At 58.2% G+C, this 16,480-nt stretch overlaps 3 protein-coding genes across 10 annotated transcripts in view; 2 read left to right on the forward strand and 1 right to left on the reverse strand.

Annotated features, from left to right (window-relative positions):
* DGCR2 (DiGeorge syndrome critical region gene 2) overlaps positions 1 to 3,489 on the forward strand; it is a 79,397-nt gene extending 75,908 nt beyond the window's left edge. For all 4 annotated transcript variants that reach the window (XM_074321681.2, XM_019710130.3, XM_074321682.2 and 1 more), the window contains one exon: positions 654 to 3,489. In XM_074321681.2, the coding sequence (XP_074177782.1) occupies positions 654 to 907 (254 nt within the window). In that variant the 3' untranslated portion in view covers positions 908 to 3,489. The remainder of the gene's footprint in view (positions 1 to 653) is intronic.
* Positions 3,490 to 4,486: 997 nt separating this feature from the next.
* Positions 4,487 to 8,129, forward strand: LOC109433686 (carbonic anhydrase 15-like). Of its 5 annotated transcripts, none has more exons than XM_074321684.2 (8): positions 4,487 to 4,909; positions 5,164 to 5,199; positions 5,776 to 5,967; positions 6,579 to 6,739; positions 6,840 to 6,971; positions 7,434 to 7,500; positions 7,599 to 7,762; positions 7,859 to 8,129. In XM_074321684.2, exons 1-8 carry the CDS (start codon positions 4,843 to 4,845, stop codon positions 8,081 to 8,083), a joined length of 1,044 nt encoding a protein of 347 aa, XP_074177785.2. In that variant the 5' UTR covers positions 4,487 to 4,842; the 3' UTR covers positions 8,084 to 8,129. The 5 variants fall into 5 exon arrangements, with proteins under 5 accessions (XP_074177785.2, XP_074177787.2, XP_074177786.2 ...); XM_074321686.2 differs by having other exon boundaries at positions 4,504 to 4,909; positions 6,840 to 6,932; positions 7,440 to 7,500; XM_074321685.2 differs by having other exon boundaries at positions 4,529 to 4,909; positions 6,840 to 6,932.
* Positions 8,130 to 8,279: 150 nt separating this feature from the next.
* Positions 8,280 to 10,395, reverse strand: FAM246C (family with sequence similarity 246 member C). The gene has a single exon (XM_074321217.2). The coding sequence runs from the start codon at positions 10,039 to 10,041 to the stop codon at positions 9,343 to 9,345; it is 699 nt and encodes a 232-aa protein (XP_074177318.2). The 5' UTR covers positions 10,042 to 10,395; the 3' UTR covers positions 8,280 to 9,342.
* Between the last annotated feature and the right edge of the window lie 6,085 nt (positions 10,396 to 16,480).

Raw genomic sequence — 16,480 nt, forward strand, 5'->3', positions numbered from 1 at the left:
CTGCTGGGGGACTATGGGGCCTGGTGCCTCCATAAACCAGACTGCAGAGAAGCAAATCGTCCCGGGGAGGAAGGCAGGACTGCTGGGCATTGGGAAATAGGCCAGGGGAGGGGGACATTCCGGGCCCGGGCCCTGAGCTGAAGGGGAGCCTGTGGTGATAAGGAGCAGGTACACGGAAGGACGCGGCTGCCACACAGCCTCTGTCAGACCTGAACTCTGCAGACCCCTGCGCAGTTGGCAGGGCTCCCTGCTTTGGCCCCAGCTCCTGTGCGCTCATGTTCTCATTCCCGTATCTCAGCTGCAGCTCCTGGTCTGGGGCTGTGAACACTGTTCCACCTCCCCCACAGCCCAATAACTGCCTGACACCATGTGAGCCCTGCTTTGACCCCCACTGAGTCTGAGAGTTCCCCCCTCCCCCGGTTCCCTTTGTTCTGCTGACTGTCAGAGCATGTCTCCCCCACAACACACCAGGGCTTGTTCATGGCTGTCCACCTGCCCCTTGCACCACAGCAGCGCGCCACCATGGTGAGGGTAAGGGTTGAGCACGGCAGAGACCCAGCAGTGGTGGAAACATTCAGGCACAAAGAGTGCCCCCGGGTTCTGTCCCTATGCCAGGCCTACTGCCCTGCTGACTCCCCTGTCTCTTCCTGCAGACGATGCCTTTGAGCCAGCAGAGACTGGCCCGCCATCCCCCGGGGATGGTGACAGTGAAGGTGCATCGCCCCGGCGCCTGGAGCAGCCTCTGCCCACCACGGGGGCCTCCCTGGCAGATCTGGAAGACTCAGCGGACAGCAGTAGCGCCCTGCTTGTGCCCCCTGACCCCACTCAGAGCGGGAGCACCGCAGCCACAGAGGCGCTGCCAGGGAATGGCCGCCATAGCCGCAGTTCCCTCAATACCGTGGTGTAGAGGATGCCCAGCCCGTGGCCCTGAGGGGCAGGGAGCGCCTGTCTGTTGTCAAGAAAACTTTGATCCCCATGGAGACTTGAAGGGCTCCTGCGAGAGCTTGGACCCAGCTGCACTGCCACACACCCCACGAAGGTGTGCACATGCGTGTAGAGACTGCACCAACCTCCTGAGGGAGCGAGCAACTGCACCGAGTCTCTTGAGGGCTTCAAAAACATGCATAGCTCTGGGTCACTTTTTCTTTTTAAATGGCAGAAGAATAACAAAGATTGTTCAAACCACACATTTTAGAAGTAGGGAACAAAGCAGGCACTGGGGGCCTGGGTGGGGACCAAATCATCCCTGACCTTGGTGGGCTTGCTCACTGCAGCACGCCGTCCAGAGGAGTCTGCCGCCCAGTGACCGAGCCCCGGCTGCCAGGGCACACCTCACTGCCCACTGTTCAGGAGGGCACTTCCAGGTGCCGGGGTACTTGTGGACTGTTAGGATTGTCTGGGCAATGTGTCTGGAGGTTGTAACAGTGCTTACTCTGGGGGTCGTCCCCCACAGGGCCAGCTATGAACATCGAGGGTGACCCTGCCCCAGGCTGGGAGCAGGCCTGGGGCTCTGGTGCCCAACGCCCTGAAAAGGGGAGCTTGGAAGGAGGTTGAACTCTTCACTGTCTTTCCAGCTGGGCTCTGCAAAGCCCAGTTCTGTGCCAGGAGGCCCTGGCCCCACCCTGTCGGATTTCTCCCCAGCATTGCTGTGCATGGCTCTCCCAGGAGGCAGCTCTGGAGTGGGTTTGAGGTCCTTAGCCATGCATGGGTGCCCTGGCCCTGGACCCTCCGCTGGGGCTTGAGGGCTAAGCTGGCTCCTATCTGTTACCCTCTGGAGCCCCCCTCCTGTTGAATTTGCCCCCAGACCTGGCCTGCCCACACCCCCACCTTATTTGTGCCATAAAGGGTTGTTTCTTTGGGGGGAGGGGTGGCTGAAGTTAACATCCCGGGCTGTGTCCATCTCCTAGAGTCCACTTCTTGCACGCCACCGCCACCACTAGCACCGAGTGCCCGGTGGCTGCATGCCACCTTCCTGTCCTCGGCTGCACAGGATGCTGGGTTCCCTGCCCGAGGGCCTTTTGACAGGGGGAGCCTGTTCCCTGCTCCTGGGCAGTGGTCTTATCTCCTGACATGGGGCTTTTAGCATTTCTGAGGTTTGGAGATTGCGGGTTCTGTGCGATTTTCAGCACATCCATATCTTTTCTACGTTGAATGTCTGGATCTTTTTTTGTGTGCGTGTGTGTCTGTGTGTGTGTACATATGTGTCCAAGTGTTTGCACGTGGTGGCAGTACCTGGGAACTCGTGCCTCGCTTTCCTGTGCTGGCCATGGCCTCTTGGGTGGCACTGAGGCATGTCTGGGTCTGCGCCTCTGCCTCTTATCTGAGAGTGCGAAGCCCTGCTCCTGGTCCCCCTTGCAGCCTTTCCAGACCAGCATACAGCAGGGGGAGGGCTGACGTAAAGGTGGGCCCTCCCGTGCTGCTTTGTGGTGACAGACCTTGGTGGCACAGTCCAGTTCTGGGCGTGTTCTCACACTCTGTTTAGAAACACGTATCATCCTTCCAGTACGGAATGAGATTCCTGAGTTGCTCCACAGAGCTGGCTGGAGGTGTGAGTTTTGTCACTGAACTGCCTGTCCCTGGCTCAGCCCGCAGGAGGCCCCCTTTGCCAAAGGGCTGATACTTCTTTGAGAATGGTGTCCTGAGCATATGTGCCCCCCGCTGACTGCTAAAGACAACGCAGGAAGCGTGTGATGCCTCCAGCATGTGCTGGGCACAGAGCAGCTGAGTTCCAGAGCAGCAGTCACAGGCATTGTTCCGAAGGAGAAGGAACCTGAGTGGGTCTGCTCTGGAATGACTGCCCCCACAGCCCCACAGGGTCTGGCCCCCATAGCTCAGGGTCCCTCCCAACCCCAGTGTGTCTGGCCTAGGCCTCAGAACCATGTGTACAGAGCAGAGTGCCTGGCATGAGACGGGGTCTGAAGGGCAGGCTGCAGGAGGCACTGAGGAGAGGGTGACCTGAGGCAGGCAGACCATGGAGGCTACAGAGGGGCCTGCTTCTGGACTGGCCGGTTCTGTCCAAGGGTGTACAGCCCACTGGCATCCTTAGGTTGGGCAGAAGGCTGCTTGCTGCGCACTGTGTCTCTAGGAGTTGGTGCCTCGGGAGCTGAGCTCTGCTGGAGGGCGGTGTGATAGGAGAGAGGGGAAAGCTGGGTCTGCCCAGCTGTCCTCAGCCTCCCATCCAGTCGCCGCCTTCTGTAAAATCTGATTGTGCTCCTGTGAGAGGCATGCCCCTGCCCCACGTACACTGAGCCCCCTAAGCCCCCGGAGGGATAGGCCAAGCTCTTGGGCGGGGCCTCCTCCCCAGGAGCTGACCTTCCTGGTGGAGGTGGGAGTTGAATCTGTACATTGTCTCAATGCCTGTTTTTTATGTTTTCCTTTCACTAAGGGTTTTTAGTTTGGGTTTATTTTTGGTTGGGTTGGCACTAATCCTTAAGATGCTGTGAGAACCATTTCATCCAAATGCCAAATAAATTTGTGTTCTGGACGAGACTTGGTCTGTCTTTGGTGTGACCCAGGCTGGGCTGGGAGTCTCCAGCCAAGTTGGGGCTGAGGTACGGGTGAGGAGATGGGTGGGCGGGAGTTAGGCCACCTATGGAAGCCAGGAGCAAGCTTGGGCTCTGAGACCCCTCTGTCCCTTCTGTTCTCATTCAGTGGTTCCTTTAATTTCCAGGAAGGTGATTTGAGGATAAGAGGGCACCCCAGGGACTCAGCCTTGGTGGGTCCTCCTGCTCGCCTTCCTAATCCAGCCTTCTGGCCAGTTGGGAGAAGGAAGGCTCAGGGTCAGGAAAGGTCCCAGTGGTTCCTTTGGCAGGGATGAGAGCTTCAAGGAGGCGGCCCCTCATTCCTGAACACATCGGTAGGGCGGTGGGCTGACCCTGTGCACCCTGGGTGTTGTCAGCACCACGGACAGTGCCCTGGGGCTGGGTAGGGCCGCCCCCCTTCCCCAATGTGGGAAAAGCCCAGCCCTTTGGAGACTGTAAAGAGGTGCTAGTGCCAGGGGTACCCCCCAACTCCATGCACTCAACCTGCCAGGGCTCACACCCGCACTGGTGCAGAGGTTTTTCCAGACAGTGCCGCCTTCTCTCCTGGCGGCCACACTGAGAGGCAGAGAAATCAGAGCCCCACTTTCCAGGGGAGGGAAATGAGGCTTGGCTCCCGCCTGGGATCTGCTCCGGGGCTGCTGAAGAAACCGAGTCCCCAGCTGGGCTGCGGGAAGGGGGTGGGGCTGCACTTCCCGGAGACCCTTTGGGGTGGTCATCCAAAGGGGTGGCCAGAAGCAGGGCTCCATCTCACACTCAGCAGGGGGTGCCTGTAGGAGGATGTGTTGTCTTGGTGGGGTCCCACGCCCACAGAGGAGGGGGAAGGACCCCCCTCCTATGCCCTACCCACCCCAACCCCTCAAGTCAAGGACACTGAGATCCAAGGGGCCTTCCCCCTTGAATTTCCATCCTTGCTGGTGGCCTTGGCATGTCACACCTGGTCCCCAGCCTCCGTTTCCTCATCTGTAAATGGACATCTTTATAGCTTCCCTTCCAGGAAGGATTAATGAGAAGATCCATGTAAAGCGTTTAGCTCCAGGAAATTCCGGAGATTGTTGCTGGCACACAGCCCTGGGATCAGAGCCTGCTGAGCCCAGAACTCCCTGGTCCCTGGCTGGTGGCCCTGCCTGGGCACCGCCCCTCCTACCATTATTTCCCAGAGCCCACAGAGTGCAGCCACGCCTCTAGCCCACCCCACTAACAAGTATATAGCAGCCTCACAGCACCAGCCTCCACAGTTTCCAGCCCTTCCTTCCTAGCCACACCATTCCCCCCTGGCCCCGGGGCAGTCCCCAGACACACCATGCTGTCACCTGGTTTCACACTCGCCTTCCTCACCATGAGGCTGGTGGTGGCTGCAGACTCAGAAGGTGAGCACCAAGACTCTGCCACTGCTTTCCCCTCCCCACGCCCCTCACCCCATCTTTTCCTGAGGTCCTGGTACTGGGGAGTTTCTTTGGGGGAGGAGATACTGAGGTTGGGGCCACAGGAGAGCATGGTCTGCACGGCCCCCGCCCCCCGACCTAAACTGTGGGCTTCCATTCTTGGACCCTGTCTGGGAAGGAGCTGGGAGGCGGTCCAGGTGGCCGTCGCTCAGCTCAGTCCCCTGCCCACTGTCCTGCAGGCACCTGGTGCTATGACTCCCAGGACCCAAAGTGTGGTGAGTTCAGAGTGTTGTGGGAAGCTCTGTGGGATTGGTCTGTTTCCTGTGGCCACTAGACTGGTGCAGACATGACCAAAAGGCAGTCTGACTCGTGCCTCTGTGGTTTCTGTGGGTTTCTGTACATAGTCCTAGGCCACAGTGACCAGGCACCAGGCAGCATGTATGTGACTGTCCCTCTTAGTGTGCGTCCATGTCCATGGCTGTTGTGGTCTCCAGTCCTCCTGGGGGCCCAGCTGCTCGTCTCAGCGGGCTCTGTAAGCCTGGCGTGTGGCCAGCCCACATGTGAGCAGGAGGTGGAGTTCTCAAGTATGGGGATGTGCCCACGTACCCGGAGACCTTTCCACTCTTGTTCTCTGTGGGGCAGTCTGCCTGCAGGTTACTGTTCGTCAGGTGGCACCTGCCTGTGTGAGACCGTTGCAAACATTGTGGCCAGGCCAGGTTAGGGGCGGTGACAGTTGTGACCTGTCCATGTTGGGAGGAGAACTGGGCTATTCTCCGGATATGTGGGGGGTGGGGGGAGGAGGGGCCACCTTCCTCAATGTACCCCCAAGTTGCCTCCCTAACCCCCTACAGACCCACATCTTGTGCCCTCAGGCCCCACCCACTGGAAGGAGCTGTCCCCTGCCTGTGGAGGTCCAGCCCAGTCCCCCATCAACATTGACCTTCAGCTGGTCCAGCGGGACCCCACCCTTGGACCCTTCATCTTCCAAGGTTACAACTCAGCACCTCCAGGCTCATGGACCCTAGAGAATGATGGCCATACAGGTCAGCACCCTGGGGTCAGGAACCCCCTCAGACAGGGGTAGGAACCCTCTGCAGGGAGTGGGCTCTACCCCCTCCACACACACACACACACACACACACACAGATCAGGACCCCATACAGGAGATGAGACTCCATACATGGGTCAAGGACCCGCCACACAGAGGTCAGAAACCACATAATGGGTTAAGTACCTCTACACAAGGATGGGAACCCCTCCCCGCAAACACACACACAGGAATCAATATCTCCACAAATAGCACAGGAACCTCCACACACATCGTTCAACACATCCCCCAACAGAGGTCACGACCCCCTGCCAATAGCCATAAGTCATTGTCCCTGAGAACCAGGAGTCAGGCACCAGGACGCCCCAGAAGTAGTCACAGCCACTCACAATCACATACAGCTGTGGTGGGTCAGGACTCCATGCAGGGTGGGAATTTCCCCCGTAGTCTGTGGAGTCCCACCCTGCTGGCCAGCAGAGGGGCCTGGACACTAAGTGTGTCCTCTTTCCAGGGAGACCCTGCCAGGGAGCAGATTGATCTGAGGGGGACACCTAATGGGTAGGTGGGGGGAAACAGAGAGGGTGTCATGTGCTCCCTTACCCTCAGTGCTACTCCGTGTGGACAATGGCCCACAGAGCCGCCTGGAGATGCGGGGTGCCGGGCTGCCACTGCCTGCCTACCGTGCCCTGCAGCTGCACTTCCACTGGGGGAGCCCTGGGCAAGCGGGCTCTGAGCACAGCCTGGACAGGCAGCGCCGCCCCATGGAGGTGGGCTTGGGCATGCGGTGGCGTGGTGGGAGCGCCCCATGAAAGCCAGGGGAGCACAGTGGAGGCAGCTGAAGGCCTCCCCTGGTCTGTGCCTCCGCAGATGCACTTAATCCACATGAACACACGGTACCAGAGTATGGGAGAGGCGCTACGTCACCCCGATGGGCTGGCTGTGCTGGCCGTGCTGTTGGCGGTGAGGGAGGGGCCACGGGACTCCTGGCAGGGAGGAAGGGTGGGTCTGTGTGATTCTGTGGGCTTCTCAGAAAAGGGGTCCATGGTGGGGGGCACGGGCAGATGGCTCAGTGGGTTAGAGTGCGCACTCTTAACAACAAGGTTGCCGGTTCAATTCCCGGCATGGGATGGTGGGCTGCACCCCCTGCAGCTAGATTGAAGGACAACAACTTGACTTGGAGCTGATGGGTCCTGGAAAAAACACAGTTACCCAATTAAAAAAAGAAAAGAAAAGGAGTCCGTGGGGGCCTACAGAGGGGGCAGAGTGAGCCTGTGGAGTGGTGGGGAGGGGTGAGAGGGTCTACAGGGTTTATAAGATTTAAAGTTTCTGTGGGAGGACGGGGCCAGTAGGAAGCGATGGATCTGTAGGGTCAGTGGGGGTGACCCTCTTCCCACTTAGAGTCTCCGCTAGACCCCTTTGGAGACTCCCCCTTCAAAGCCCCTCACTTGGAGCCCCTCCTAGGAGCAGGACTCTGACAACGCCAATTTCTCTGCCCTTGTGTCCAGCCTGAAGAACGTGTCTACACGCGGTGAGCAGCTGTAGGTCGCACCCAGCTGGGAGTGGTTGGGAGCCGAGGAGTCTGGGCCCAAGGAGGCTGGTTCCAATCCTGCTTCCCTCCCCTACCAGGGGTCTCGGTGCCTCTAGCGACCTTTCCGCTGGCCTCACTGCTGCCCGGCCCCTCCGGCCTCTCGCGCTACTACCGCTACTCTGGGTCAGTGACCACGCCTGGCTGCGAGCCCGCGGTGCTCTGGACCGTCTTCGAGGATGCGGTACCGATCGGGCGCGCGCAGGTGGGGCCGCCACTCCTTCCCCAGGCCGAGCTGCCCTCCTCCCTCCCACACCCCAGTCTGTCCACTTCTTGACCCATCTCTGTCCCGTACCCTCAGGTGGCCCAGTTCCAGACTGTGCCCCAGACTGGGCAACCGGGCACGCGCCTCGTGCCGCTCACCAAGAACTTCCGTCCGCAGCAGCCTCTCGGAGGACGCACGGTCTGGGCCTCCTGCGGAGCTTCCATCCGAGCCGCAGCCCCGCCCCCTGCCTGTCCCCAGGCCCTCGCTCTGGGGGCTCTGCTGGGCCTGGAGCTCAGCCTGTTGCTCGGGCAGGGCCCCTAGGATCCAGACTCAGACTCGTTTCCACAATAAACGACGCACAGAGTGACCTTGGTCTCGTGTGGCTGGTTGTGTGTGTGTGTGTGGGGGGGTGCCTGGACCACTGCCTTAACCCCACAGAGGCTTCAAGTGTGCCTATCTATGCAGTAGGGAGCCCCCTGAGCAACCCTCACGTACCCCTACACAGCCAGTCCCAGAGCCCCCTCCAGAGCCCTCAGGTCCCGCTCAGAGGGAGAAGGCGCCTCTACCACAAACCTACACTTTATGTCTGAATCCCCTGGTCAGATGGAAGAAGAAAAGCCAGCAGGTTCTAGAAACGCCACATGCTAAAGCCTAAAGTTACACATTTTATTTCTAAAACGAGCTGGCACCGACCCCAGGTCACTGTGAGCGATTAAATAAATGAAGACTCCAGCTGATGTTTCCCAGAGGCCAGGAGGTGAGGTGCGCTGGTTCCAGGATCCATTGCAGGCTGTGCTGGGTGGGTGGGTCCTGGCTACAGGGACAGCTAGTGAAACCGTTAGGCTATGGAGCCTCAGTGCAGGTGATTTCTGGAGAGACACTGGTGTCCCAGTGACTGCCTGTAGTGAGGCTAACTGAAGGACTAAGGGTCCTAGGTGTCACTGTCCAAAGCAAAGCTAAGAGTGCAGTTGTGGCTGCTGACCAGATGTGTCTGTGTCCAGGCCATGTTGTCCTGTGGGAGGCTGGGTGTGGCTGTCAGTAGAGTAAAGCCGGCCAGAGTCAGGCTGTTGTCCAGTTGATGACCTGTGGAATGCATTTGTATATTGGGGGTGACACTGATTTGAGTGATACTATGTCCAGGTGACAATGTCCCAGCAACCTAAGTGTTCCTGGTGTCTGCTGCATGGTGTGTGGGTCACACTCTATCCCAGTGCATGGAGGCCCTGCCTGTAACTTCCTGTAACTCCCTCGCCCTACGCAGAGGAGTCCCTTCTGCCACGGGCTCTTGGGCTCTCCCGGCTGCTCTCCCAAAGGCTGACATACTCCAGGCCCAAATCTTCCCCAATTCTAAGGCCAAAAAGGGTTTCCATGCCTCCTCCAGCCGGGAGTCAATCTCCAGAGGTAATTGCCAGCTGCGCGGAGCTGTACACACTCTCCAAATGCCATCTCAGGCCACCCACACCCCAGAGCACCCTTTGTCTCTGAGCCAGGCTCCACGAGGGGACAGATCTGTCCATTCGTCCCTCCAGCCAGCGACACCTCCAGCACTACGCCTTGAGCCATCCTCAGCGCGGCCGCCCTCAGTCCCCGCCGCCCTGCGGGGCCCTGGACGGCACCAGCACCTTCTTGAGGTTGTTCCGGACCGGGACCCGGTTCGCACTGCCGTCAGCGAGGCCTCCCGAGGGGTAGTCGGTGGGCCTGGTGACCGCGGCCAGGGAGTTAATGGTGCCGAGCGCCCGCAACAGGGCAGGGCCTCGGGGCGCAGCACGGCGGGCAGGCTGCGGCGTCGGCGGGGACGGCAGCAGGGCGCGCAAGGCGTCCAGCTCAGCCCGCAGCTCCACGCGCAGCGCCTGGAGCCCCGCGCCCAACTCGGTGCGAACGGCCGCCAGGCCCTCCTGCAGCCGCTGCTCGCTCACCTCCAAGACGCCCGCCGGATAGGTGGCCCCGCCGCAAGGCTCCCCGCACACTGAGCACACAGAGCTACGGCTGCGCACGCCGGCCGGCTCCCCGGGGCCCGCCGCCCTGGTCCCGGCCTCCGCCGCGGCCCCTGCGCGCTCCACCAGCCGCAGCAGCCGGGGCTCATCAGCCTGCGCTTCCGACTCTGTCCGGAGCTGGTCCCGGAGGCGAGCCAGGCGGCCCGGAGCGCGAGCTTCTTCGGGGCCCGGCCCGTTGGGCTGTGGCCCGGGATCCCGCCGGCGGCTCGCGCCTCGCCGCAGGGCCTCGCTCGCGCCGTACGCGCTCTGCGCCTGGGCCCACCGGCGCCCGGGCACTGTCGCCATCTACGCAGTTACCACCACCGCCAGCGCCACCAGAGCCTGGCCTTGCCCGGAGTCCCAGCCCGCAGCCTAGCGACCGCTGGGGCCCGGGCGACACACCGAGAGGGCCCCTGGGATGCTCTGGGAATGACCGAGGCCTCTGGGGATCCTGCCTGGGGCCCGGGAAAGCCCGGCAAGGCAGAGACCCATAAGGGTAGTGCCCCAGGGGGCCCTGGGGGGGGCGACAACTGCAGGCTTGAGGATGCTGGACTTGCCCGTGGGGTCGCTCTGTCAGTGGGTCCCAACAAGGGGCTTGGACCTGCTTCTGGGCAGAGGTGACTGGACGTGGAGCAACGGTTCAGAAGCCCAGGCGCCCAGACTGGAGTAAGGAACCCAGCTCACATCCTCTGCTGGAAGCTACCGTCCCCATCACAGTGGGGAAGGTAGGTGTGGCCATGGACCCAGCAGGCCTTCTCACTGGCTAGGGCGACCTCTTTCCATACCATAGTCCAAGCCACTGTTATCTCCCCACTCTGTCCCCCACAGTCCACACACTCCTGCAGGAACTATCCTTGTCATGGGCACCTTCCATTCAAGCTCTTCAGGGGTCCCCGTTGCTCTCCGCTGTGCCCCGCCCTTAGGAGGCACTGGAAGTCCAGTCCGTCTCACACTGTATAGCCACAGCTTTTCTAACCTCCTCTAACCCAACAACCTTCTCCACCAGTCTAGGCCTTTGCTCAGGCCAGTTCTCCCACCTGTAATGTCCCTCCTCCCCCCACACACACACCTCCGTTTGCCTGGCAGATCCCATTCCTCTCACTTCTTCAGGGCAGCTTCCTTGACCACCCCACACCAACCAGGTAACTCAGGCCCTTCCCCACAGCACCCCTCACCGTCTAAGTGGCTGTCTGTTCTCTGTCCACCTGGGTCCACAGAAGGGGCCCTGAGCACGGGGCTGGGTCACACGGTGCTCAGTGATGCTAATCACGCTTGATGTTGGATGAAGGAGGACATGGATGAGAGAGTCTGGGGTTGGGGGTCCGTGGTGCACTGGGGCCTCCCCACCCCACCCCTCCCCAACCAGGGCAGCCCATGCACCTCTCTGCCTGACATTTGAGGCCCTTATGGCTATCCCTGCTGCCTTTCCTGTCCTTGCCACCTTTCTGGGAGCCCCTCACCACTGCACCGTCCTTTCTCACCACGGTGCCTGGTGCCTTCACACACGTAGGCAACACTGCCTATGCTCATGGCAGGGTCATACGCAGTGCACTGGGAGCCCCTCTGGAGGCCAATATCCCCCACCCAGCCTGTTGTTCTCACTGCACCCTAGGGGCTAGTTAGGACTTTGGGTGCCCTGGGGCCTCACCAGCAAATTGGGGAGGGAGGACCTGGGGTGGATCCAGGCTTGCCAGGAGAGATGGCAAGACACTCCTGGGACCTGTGTCCCTAGGACCCACAGGGACCTAGCCTATATGCAGATGAGAGAGAGAGAGAGAGAGAGAGAGAGAGAAAATTGAGGCTGGGGAATGCTGTGGGGTTGTTCGCTAGCAGCCCTGTCCCCAAGCCATTGTAAAGAAGCCTGGGTCCCCTCTATTTTTTAGTTCATTCATTCATTGCGCCCTGTCTCTCTGGAAGGCACAGGGGAGGTGAGAACTTGGCACTCTGTCAACCCCTCAGACCCCTCATTCCTGCTGCATCACCTGGCCTGCTGGGACCTCCAGCATCTGGCTCTGCTCATCCCTGGAGCCTCGTTAACCATCCCTGCCCCTCCCCCAGTAATTAAAATACTGCTGACAAAAGTGCCCTGGATTCCCTCCCCAGCCTGCTGGAGCCAGGCTGTTTGACCCTCGGGCTCTGCCCTCTCTGAGCCCAAATTGAGTCTTCATCTGTGAAATGAAGGAAACCCCTAAAATCCCCAGGAGGGGACAGCAAGGAGGCTGGGAGGGTGGGAGAGACTCCAGAATTGGTGACCAGCAGATGGAGCTGTGATCGCTGGGAGGAGCTCGGGTGGGCGCCAGGGCACCAGCAGCCTAGGCAGACAGGAGCTTTGTTGTCTCTGACTGGGAGGCTGATGGGGTTTTGATAGGAACAAAGCCTTTGCAGTGAGGAGTTCAGGTTCCTGCGGGGGCTGCAGATGTGAGGTCACGACTTGTGGTAGAGGGTCCCAAAGCCCTGGGCGGGTAGACGATGTATTACACAGGAGCAAGTGCAGAGTTCGTGGGGGAGGCCTGGGAGCCACTGGGGGTCCTGAAGAGAGCTGCAGAGGTGCTGGTGAGGGGCTAACAGGCAGGTGTGGTCACCACAACCCTGAGCCCCTGAGGTGCAGTGAGGGTCAGGAAGTCAGTTGTGGTGACTTGGCTCAAGCTTCATCCACGGAGGGGCTAGGGCAGAAACTGAGGACTGGAGGGGAGATGGCTGGGGAGCCCTTGCTGAGTCTGGCCAGTCACAGCCAAGGTAGGTATAGTCTTACAGGGCAAGAAGCAGAGACAGAGCTGCTGGGCCAGTGTGTGTGTGTGTGTGTGTGTAGGGGAGGTGGCTATACACAGGCCTGCTTTCAGGTTCCTCGTGGAAGCTCCTCACAGCGCAGCCTGCCCAACAACCCCACGCACGGAGGAGCTGACCTGGGCCCAGAGCAGGGCCCAGCTCCTTCCCCACTCCATCATGCCTGCTGGGGGTGGGGAGGCCACCAGCTCCTGGGACGGTCCCCAGCCCAGCCCTGTGCATTTAGGCCATTAGCAGTCTTGCCATTCATTAACTTCCACAGGGCAAAGGAGAGAAAGTCCTGGGGCTCTGCCTCTGGCCAGAGAAGGGGGGCAGTCCCTCCATGTGACATAACTGCCGTCACCCTTGCACTCTGCCATTAAACCCTGGCAGCCACCTCAAGAGGAGGTTTTACTGCCCAGAGCCCGGGGCAGCTGGGAGCCAGGAGAGTTCAGCAGGCAGGGCCAGGCCAGCTCTGCATGTTGAAGCTCTGGTGGCCGCAGAGGGGGCAGGGAAGCAGCAGGTGTTCCTGTAGCCTCAGTCATCAGGGGAGCACCTGGAAATGCAGACTCCCAGGTCCTGTGACCCCACGAGGTAGAGGGGACGTAGGTGCTTGAGGGCAAGTAGTCTTTCTCCAGCTGTCTGCACACCAAGTTAGGCCCGCCTGGTTCTCTGTGAAGTAGGAGATGGAGAGAGATGGGTCGAGGTCCCCAAAGCTGGCTGAGCAGTATGTTCCCTCCACCCCCCAGGCTCTGAGGGTCTGTGTGGAGAGGAGGTGCACTAGGGAGGGGCGCAAGGGGTGAGCAGGACAGAACCTCTGTGCTCACCCCAGTGAGGTGGGGTTATTCTTAGAGCTGGTCTTGGAGGAGGGCAGTCTGGGCTGAGGGTCTAGGGTGAGGGCTGTGCTTTCCCTTCTGGTCAGGGATCCTGGCCCTAGGCACAGACTCCCGAGCATGCGCACATGCCCATCCTCTACTGTAACTTTGCTGCTCGCTCCTGGAGTTGGACTGGCTGGGCCTTTGGAGGGCAAGTGAGTAAGGCTGGCTTGGCTGGGGCCTGGACCCAGGGGTGCTGGGTTCTTAGGAAGGAACGGTTGGTTATTGTACCCTTCGGGCCCCCAAAGTACAGGTCACACAGTGGGGCCTCTGCCCACTAAGCCAGCAGGTCTGGCTCGAGCCCTGGCTCAGGACTCAGTTCTGGCCTAGTTCTTCCTGTCTCACGTCTGGCATCCTGTTGCCTTGTCTCAGTTTCCCCACCTGTCAGAGCCCAGGATGAGACTGCTGGCCAGGAAATGGTTAAGGGCCGCAGCGGTGACAGAGGCTGGGAGGTGCAGTGGCCAGTGCAGGCCTGTGGCCTGAGGGCCGGTCTGTCTATTCTGGGAGACCCTGCAGCCCAGAGCCCTGAGCTATAGGTGGCCTCTCATTTAAACAAGGAGCCATAGAGGGGAAGTGACTTGCTCCGGGTCTTATTGCAGGGTCCGGCGCTTCCTGTGGGGGCTGGACACACGCACAGTTGCCCCTGAACACTCCCTGCCATCAGGCCCTGGAACTGTGCCGTGGCCTCCTGGGAGCTCTGGCTACCCAGGTGTTCCCTAGGAACTGTCCTGGGGCAGGTGGCTCTGTGGGGGGCAATTCATTACCTGGTAATGACCTTACCTGACCTTAATAATGAGTTCATTCCCTTGTAATGACTTTGTTTGCCTCAGTTCTGGCGTCAGCAGCAATAGAATGCCTTGAAGGTGGCCTGGGGTGGCTCTGACCAGTCTAGGCTCTGGCTCCCTAACCTGCCCCAGATGGGACATCAGGCCCAGCAGCATCTCTGTGTGTCCTGAGGGCTAACGTTGGCTTCCAGCAGGACAATCCTGGGTTCCTGATTGTCCCCCTGCAGTTGTACAACCTTGGGCAGGTAGCCTTTTAACCACTCTGTGCCTCACTCACTCACAGATGGGGCAAAAGAGGGTCTGCATGGAGGGCTGCCTTGGAGGAACATGCCCTGCCCATGCAGGGGTCCTCGTGGCTCCCCTTCTCCTGCCAACTGGGTGGGGGTCTCATGTTAAGGCCCTGGAATGGACCACATCCCGTCATTCCTGGTGGCATTGGGAGGGAAGTCTGAGGGTTTTGCATAATTTTTGTTCAGCGTTTTAGTTACTTTAGTTTCAGTTAGTGGACAATGGGTTGTTTCCACTTTTTGGCTATTATGAATATTTGGCTATGAACATTCATGTACAAGGTCTTGTGTGGATGTATATTTTCACTTATTTTGAGTATATTCCTAGGAGTGGAATTTAGGTCATATGACAACTCTATTTTTAGCCTTTTGAGGAACTGCCAGACTGTTTTCCAAAGCCTATGTATTATTTTATATTCCCACCAGCAGTGAATGAGGGATCCAATTTCTCCACATCCTTGCCAATACTTATCTCTCTTTTTTATTACAGCCGTTCTAGGTGGTGTGAAGTGGTATCTCTCATTGTAGTTTTGGGCATTTCCCTGATAGCTAGTGATGTTGAGCATCTTTTCTTTAGCTTCATCTTTATGCCATTTTTCCGGACTGTGCCCTAGATTTAATCTGTGCTTGTAGGCCATTTCCTTATTTCAGCATCCTTTGCCAGGATGGCAGAGCGTGGGAATTTTCAAACCCAGCAATTCCTGGCTTCTTTTTAGATTTCTCTCCTCTCCTATTTTACTATGAGCAGCAAGAATCCAGGAGGCACCTTCGACACTGGCGGGAAATCTCAGCTACATCACCCAGTTCTTTAGGTACATTTTCTACTTTCCGTGTTAACGCAGGTGGCAGTGTTGCTAAACCTTCTGCCACAATTTAACAAGGATTCCCTTCTCTCCCATTTCCAAAAATATTTTTCTCCCGTTCCTTTAAGCTCTCATCCAAAGCCTCCTCAAAGACCATCAGACTTCTAGTAGTAGTTCTTCTGGCTTCTATCCTTTGCTAGTTCCAAAGCTTCTACCACATTTTTTCATTTTCTTTTTTAATTGATAATGTTCTATTTCTTCTTTTTTTCCCTTTTTTTGGGGAATATTGGGGAACAGTGTGTCTCTCCAGAGCCCATCAGCTCCAAGTCGTTGTCCTTCAATCTAGTTGTGGAGGGCGCAGCTCAGCTCCAAGTCCAGTTGATGTTTTCAATCTTTAGTTGCAGGGGGCACAGCCCACCATCCTATGTGGGAGTTGAAGCCGCAACCTTGTTGTTGAGAGCTCGCTTGTTGTTGAGAGCTCGCGCTCTAACCAACTGAGCCATCCGGCCACACTCGTTTTCATTTTTATAGCATCCTATTTGCAAACACTGGAATCAGTTATTGCATTAATTATATATACTACATTATTTGTGTTTGTTATCTATCGCGGTACAACAAATAACTCCTAAAATATGACTTTAAACAACAATAAACTTCCATTATTGTACACCATACCTGAATATCCTGTATTGTTGTCTCAACGTCTCTGGAGTGTCCACTTCCAAGATCAATCTCTCTTGAAGCTGGCAAATTGTTGCAAACTGTAAGCAGGAGGCCTCAATTTCTTGCCATGTGGATCTCTCTACAGATTTCTGGGGTGTCCTTAGGGTGTGGTGTTGGCTTCTCCCAGAGTGAGTGATCCAAGAAAGCAAGGCTGAAGCTGCAGTCAATGTTTTTATGACCTAGCTTCATGATTCACACACCAGTATTTTCACAATATTCTTTGTTACACAAGTCAGTCATATCCAGTGTGGGAGGTACTACAAGGGTGTGAATACCAGAAGACAAGATTTATAGGGGTGGTACTGGAAGCTAGCCACCACAGCAGGGGAACTGAGTAGAGCTTGCAGCCAAAACTGAGCCTGGGGCCCAAGACAGTTAGAGCACTGTGTCAGGCTAAGCCACCAACCACACCCTCCTTCCATCCCTAGCTCCTGAGCATGGACAGAGGTCAGGGCCACCTGATCTGAGAGCAGACCTGGGGCTTTCCCTCCTCTGCTCCCTACCCAGCA

The sequence above is a fragment of the Rhinolophus sinicus genome, chromosome 9 (genome assembly GCF_057876585.1).
Source record: "Rhinolophus sinicus isolate RSI-liver-muscle chromosome 9, RSI-T2T, whole genome shotgun sequence".
NCBI lineage: Eukaryota > Metazoa > Chordata > Mammalia > Chiroptera > Rhinolophidae > Rhinolophus > Rhinolophus sinicus.

Bases quoted from the DNA above. Each gene is read 5' to 3' on its own strand.
- LOC109433686 (XM_074321684.2), top strand. From the start codon at position 4,843: ATGCTGTCACCTGGTTTCACACTCGCCTTCCTCACCATGAGGCTGGTG. The intron at 5,968-6,578 runs GTCAGCACCCTG...CCTTACCCTCAG, and splicing joins AGAGAATGATGGCCATACAG to TGCTACTCCGTGTGGACAAT. The intron at 7,763-7,858 runs GTGGGGCCGCCA...CCGTACCCTCAG, and splicing joins TACCGATCGGGCGCGCGCAG to GTGGCCCAGTTCCAGACTGT.
- FAM246C (XM_074321217.2), bottom strand. From the start codon at position 10,041: ATGGCGACAGTGCCCGGGCGCCGGTGGGCCCAGGCGCAGAGCGCGTAC.